General features: G+C 41.6%; 1 protein-coding gene and 1 non-coding gene across 3 annotated transcripts; one reads left to right on the forward strand and one right to left on the reverse strand.

The window, feature by feature from the left end:
- Positions 1 to 3304: 3304 nt before the first annotated feature.
- Positions 3305 to 3415, reverse strand: trnal-caa (transfer RNA leucine (anticodon CAA)). Its single transcript has 2 exons — positions 3378 to 3415; positions 3305 to 3350 (listed from the first exon to the last, which is right to left on the reverse strand). It is a non-coding gene; the product is annotated as a tRNA-Leu (tRNA).
- Positions 3416 to 3626: 211 nt separating this feature from the next.
- Positions 3627 to 4961, forward strand: LOC129818365 (cytochrome c oxidase subunit 7B, mitochondrial). Of its 2 annotated transcripts, none has more exons than XM_055874195.1 (3): positions 3627 to 3737; positions 4335 to 4450; positions 4706 to 4961. In XM_055874195.1, the coding sequence occupies exons 1-3, from the start codon at positions 3701 to 3703 to the stop codon at positions 4787 to 4789; spliced, it is 237 nt and encodes a 78-aa protein (XP_055730170.1). In that variant the 5' UTR covers positions 3627 to 3700; the 3' UTR covers positions 4790 to 4961. The 2 variants fall into 2 exon arrangements, with proteins under 2 accessions (XP_055730170.1, XP_055730161.1); XM_055874186.1 differs by having other exon boundaries at positions 3628 to 3737; positions 4332 to 4450.
- Positions 4962 to 5778: the final 817 nt, after the last annotated feature.

Here is a 5778-nt window from a genome sequence, read left to right on the forward strand (position 1 = left end):
AGGACTGGCAAAAAGTGCTCTTCACTGACGAGTTGCGGTTTTGTCTCACCGGGGGTGATGGTCGGATTCGCATTTATCGTCGAAGGAATGAGCGTTACACCGAGGCCTGTACTCTGGACCGGGATCGATTTGGAGGTGGAGGGTCCGTCATGGTCTGGGGCGGTGTGTCACAGCATCATTGGCCTGAGCTTGTTGTCATTGCAGGCAATCTCAACGCTGTGCATTACAGGGAAGACATCCTCCTCCCTCATGTGGTACCCTTCCTGCAGGCTCATCCTGACATGACCCTCCAGCATGACAATACCACCAGCCATACTGCTCGTTCTGTGCGTGATTTCCTGCAAGACAGGAATGTCAGTGTTCTGCTATGGCCAGCGAAGAGCCCGGGTCTTAATCCCATAGAGCACGTCTGGGACTTGTTGAATCGGAGGGTGAGGGCTAGGGTCATTCCCACAAGAAATGTCCGGGAACTCTCAGGTGCCTTGGTGGAAGAGTGGGGTAACATCTCACAGCAAGAACTGGTGTAACGGCTGTCGTCTGGAGAAGGAGAAGACGACCAAGGTGCAGTGTGGTAAGTGTCCATGTTTATTAAATACAACAGAACACTAAACAAAATAATAAAGAGAATGAATGAAACAGTCCTGTCAGGTGTGAACACACAAAACAGAAAACAACCACCCACAACTCAAAGTGGGAAAACAGGCTACCTAAGTATAGTTCTCAATCAGAGACAACGATTGACAGCTGCCTCTGATTGGCCTGGTATGGTTCCCAAACACAATAGAAATAGAAAACATAGACATAAAAACATAGAATGCCCACCCACATCACACCCTGACCAAACAAAAAATAGAAACATACAAAGCAATCTATGGTCTGGGCGTGACAACTGGCAAATCTGGTGCAGTCCATGATGAGGAGATGCAGTACTTAATGCAGCTGGTGGCCACACCAGATACTGACTGTTACTTTTGATTTTGACTACCCCTTTGTTCAGGGACACATTATTCCATTTCTGTTAGTCACATTCTGTGGAGCTTGTTCAGTTTATGTCTCAGTTGTTTAATCTTGTGTTCATACAAATTTTTACACATGTTAAGTTTGCTGAAAATAAACGCAGTTGACAGTGAGAGGACGTTTCTTTTTTTGCTGAGTTTGGTAACTCATATACCCAATCCTAACTTTTCTTGGCAATAACAGATCCTCAAAGTTTAGCAGCACTGACAAGCTATCCACTTTCTTCCCATCTCGTGTTATCTGGAGGCGCTTTGCCTCAAGAGAGCCTCCCTTTAAATGGTCCTTTATTTCTTGCATGTTAACAATTTCTGGAACTGCAGTAGTAACTGCCTTCACCTACTTCTGTCCAGATTGATCCGGCATGCTATTATCAACCATACATTTCATACCCGCTTGAGTTTGAGTGCCTTATACTATTTAGCATTGATACACACCACCACTAAACTTCCATCATGAAGAACTTTAGCAATCAACCTCTCCAACTTTGCTCTCCAAATCTCTAGCCAACGCGATCGGACTCACCGCCGTGACTCCACCATGATTCTTAAATTTCACCAACACCTTGAACTCCACTTCTCTCAGTAAAACACTGTCAGGTTTTGGCCAGGACTGTTCTGGTTTTTGTCACTAGATGTCCCCATTGCACCTTTTTTGAACCTTTTGTTTTTTCCTTGCTCTTTTATTGTTTGCACCCGTGTCGTTCCCTTGTTAGTATTTAAACCCTGTGTGTTCCTCAGTTCTTTGCTCAGTGTTTGTATGTTAGCACCCAGCCTTTTTGTGTGAAACATATAGTTCTCTTATTGGATTTTCCAGAGGTTCTCTGGTTTAGTTCTTGTGTATTTTTGAGTAGTCTTTTGAGGTTTGTTTTTCCCTGCTGTTTTTACCACTTAGTGGAGTTTCTTTGTATTTTGGAGGATATCCATTTTGTGCCTCTTGGCTTTATTTTGGACGTGGTGGATTTATATTCTTTGCCTGAAGATCTTGTCCTTTCATTAAATCATTATCTCTAGTACTGCTGAGTCTGCCTCATCTTCTGGGTTCTGCCAACTATTAGTGACTGTTTCTCTCACCGGGTCCTGACACACTGCAATCCGAACCTCCCTCATCACTGCTCTCCTCTGACAAGACCTGAAAAGGCTCCTCAGGCTTCCTCTTCTTAACCTTTACTCTTACTGTGCCTCCACCTTTTTCCACTCCACTCCATCCTCCTCAACTCCTAACCTCCCTACCTTTCCATCTCTGCTCCAGTCACAGCCCAGTGTTGCTCAACCACCTCCACCAGATTTCCTCTCCGTTTCGTTTATCTTTGTTCAAATCTATTAACTTTGCTATATTGAATAATCGTCGTTTATCTATCCTAATTTACCAACCGTGGACAGCTTCTCAGCCATCGTTTCTCCAAACGTCTGCCCTCTGACATGCACTGTCAACTGTGGGACTTTATATAGACAGGTGTGTGCCTTTCCAAATCATGTCCAATCAATTGAATTTACCACAGGTGGACTCAAATCAAGTTGTAGAAACCTCTCAAGGATGATCAATGGAAACAGGGTGCACCTGAGCTCAATTTCAAGTCTCATAGTAAAAGGTCTGAATACTTCTGTTTTTTTTATTTTTAATACATTTGCAAAAAAAATAAACGTTCACTTTGTCATTATGGGGTATTGTGTGTAAATTGATGATTATTTATTTATTTAATCCATTTTAGAATAAGGCTGAAAAGTAACAAAATGTGGAAAAAGTCTATAAGTATACTATAAGTATCAAAAGTAAATGCAATTGATAAAATATACCTAAGTATTCAAAGTAAAAGTCATTTCAAATTACTTATATTAAGCAAACCAAACATAATTTTTTATTTATTTACAGATAGCAAGGGGCACACTCCAACACTCAGACATAATTTACAAGTGAAGCATGTGTGTTTAGTGAGTCCGCCAGATCAGAGGCAGTAGGGATGATGACCAGGGATGTTCTCTTGACATGTGCCTGGATTGGACCATTTTCCTGTCCTGCTATAACATTCCAAATGTAAAGATACATTTTGGGTGTCAAGAAAAATGTTTTGAGTAAAAGGTACATTACTTTCTTTACGAATGTAGTGAAGTAAAAGTAAAAGTTGTCAAAAATATAAATAGTTAAGTACAGATTCCCCAAAAAGCTGCTTAAAGTAGTACTTTAAAGTATTTTTACTTAAGTATTTTAAACCACTTTACTCATCACATGTCCGAGTTCTCTACAGTGTGTAAAACATTTGATCACGTAATTACAGAACCTGTAAAACATATGTCAGAAGTGGGATTTGAACCCACGCCTCCATTCGGAGACCAGAATTCCCGTTCATACGGAAGGAGATGATCCTTGAGTCTGGCGCCTTAGACCACTCGGCCATCCTGACACTGATATTAAACATGGGAAAATAATGGTATTTCAAAATTAGAGCCAGCAATAATTTGAGTTAATTATTAAATTGTGCATTATTAACTACATAGATTGTTGTTTATTTACAACATAGTGCATTATGCACCACAATCGACAGTAAAACAAAAAAACGCTCATCACAGTTAGCGTTAGTTATGCGCATGAGCGTAGGAGTGCTTTTTAAATAGTTTCCGGTATTCTGTCGCAAACGTTCTTCCATTTTGTTCTTCAAGGGTATCCACGAACCTCCAGTCGACCCAACATGTTTCGGTTTGTTAAAGCAGCGCTGAACGTCTCCGGTAAGACATCGTTTCAAGTTATAGAAATCTGATCCTTCATCTTGTGTTCGTTTGAACATTTCTGTAAACGAGCAATTATTGTGTGACTGTGCTTAGCAACATGGCTACCAGTAGCTGTCTGAAGCTAGCCTACCTAACGTTACCAAGTCTTTAGCGCTTGTAATTTTGACCGAGTGAATGTAGCAGCCAAGCTGGCGCTACTAGTTGGCTAGCTGCTTACTTGTTATTTTTTTAACTTTACCTTGATTTGTCATGTCTGTTTTTATTCTGTAACTTTGTCATTGTTAGTTTAACTTGCAGGCAGTGAGTGGAACAATCAGACGGTCATTTCCAATGTCAACTTCCCTCCTAGCTAGTTAGCTAGACTCACGTCACCTCATCCCCAAAGCCAGGCGTTAGGTTGGGTATTGCACCAGTTTGAGAAATGCTGGGTGCTAACAAGTTTGCGTTCCATAACCCTGTTAATTGTTTTACGCCTGTGTTAAACAGTATAACCAAGGGCTCATAACCTCCGAATCAATGATAATCACTCACTGTGTGGATGTTGTGCCCTGCGCAAACAATGCAGCTATATTTTGTTTTATGTATTCAAAGCAGGACAAGGTGCCCGCCAAGTGAGGCTCAGTTCGACGCACTACCCCGAATTCCATGCCAAGTATGGCACCGGCCTGATGATCGGAGGATTCGCGTTCTGTGTGTCTGTCTGGGGATTTGTACGTTTTAATCTCTTTGTGCACATCTCTTGTATAACACCTTGTGGTAAAGAACAATGTATACATTTGTATAGTCTTGTGTGTATTATTCCTTCCCCAAAAGCTATGCATCAACATCAAATGTATTTATAAAGCCCTTTTTATATCAGCAGTTGTCACAAAGTGCTTATACAGAAATCCTCACTTGAGTATTCATTCACTTGCTATGTACACACATCAGTTGTGTTTTGTGATGCTCAGTCTCCTCGTTTTCAGGTACTGACACAAACCGGCATCACATGGAATCTGTCTCCAGTCGGCAAGGTCCAGCCTAAACCATGGAGGGAGGTAGAAGAATAATGGACTGAGGCTGCTCCCTTTTCCCCTGTGGAGATAGACCACAGTCAACCACACAACCCTTAGCCAAGATATCCATATAAACATTCTGGTTGTACAGATGGATACACACGTTTTCAGCTTGTTACCGTGCTGGCATTACCTATATATACATTAAATTTAAACTAAAAACGTTGACTGATTATTTTATTTAAGCACACTGTGTCCCCTTTTCATGTACCTTTTCAAGTGGAAGGGTCTATACTTGTCAAATGGAATTAGGAAAGTAAGAGTCAACAACTTTATGGACAATACCTGCTCAATGTTTAGACGTGTATCTGAAAATACTTTCACATGTTATTTGTCAATGTTCAGTGTATTTAAGGATGTCATTCTATGTGATTCTAAGGAGGTTCAGGCTTAGATGCATGTCCTGTCACTACTAACTTTTTTTCACCCCTTCTCCAATTGGTAGTTAGTCTTGTCCCATCGCTGCAACTCCCGTAAGGACTCGGGAGAGGCGAAGGTCGAGAGCCGTGCGTCCTCCGAAACACAACCCGGCCACACTGCTTCTTGACACAACTTAACCCGGAAGCCAGCCGCACCAATGTGTCGGCGGAAACACTTCTGACATGCCGTAATTGCCTGACCTATATGTAACAGAGGGTGCTGTTGCTTGGGTGTTTGGAGGATATTGGCACAAACACTGGCTTCGAGGGTATATACAACGGGTTAGCAACATATTTAAATAATGTTTGACATGTTGTCATTAACGCTTTGATCAATTTATTCATTATTTAATCCTTCCACAAGATGGTTCCAAAACAAATCTAGGGTTGCTACCCAATGCGGCTGGTCGCTCATTCTATTGGTTCGGTGGCCAGTCGTTCAGTCTATTTGTTCTGTATCTATGGACTCACCCTGTTCGTTTTAAATGTCCATTGTACAGTTAATTATCATATAGCAAAAACTGTATGGTGAAAATTGTGGGCATGCATTGGTGGCCAGGGTGC

The sequence above is a fragment of the Salvelinus fontinalis genome, chromosome 2 (genome assembly GCF_029448725.1).
Source record: "Salvelinus fontinalis isolate EN_2023a chromosome 2, ASM2944872v1, whole genome shotgun sequence".
In the NCBI taxonomy this organism is placed as follows: Eukaryota; Metazoa; Chordata; class Actinopteri; order Salmoniformes; family Salmonidae; genus Salvelinus; species Salvelinus fontinalis.

What these genes read in the sequence shown, in the direction of transcription:
- LOC129818365 (XM_055874186.1), top strand. Translation starts at nt 3,701, where the DNA reads ATGTTTCGGTTTGTTAAAGCAGCGCTGAACGTCTCCG. An exon ending in AGCAGCGCTGAACGTCTCCG is followed by an intron (nt 3,738 to 4,331) that starts GTAAGACATCGT and finishes ATGTATTCAAAG; the next exon opens with CAGGACAAGGTGCCCGCCAA. An exon ending in GTGTGTCTGTCTGGGGATTT is followed by an intron (nt 4,451 to 4,705) that starts GTACGTTTTAAT and finishes CCTCGTTTTCAG; the next exon opens with GTACTGACACAAACCGGCAT.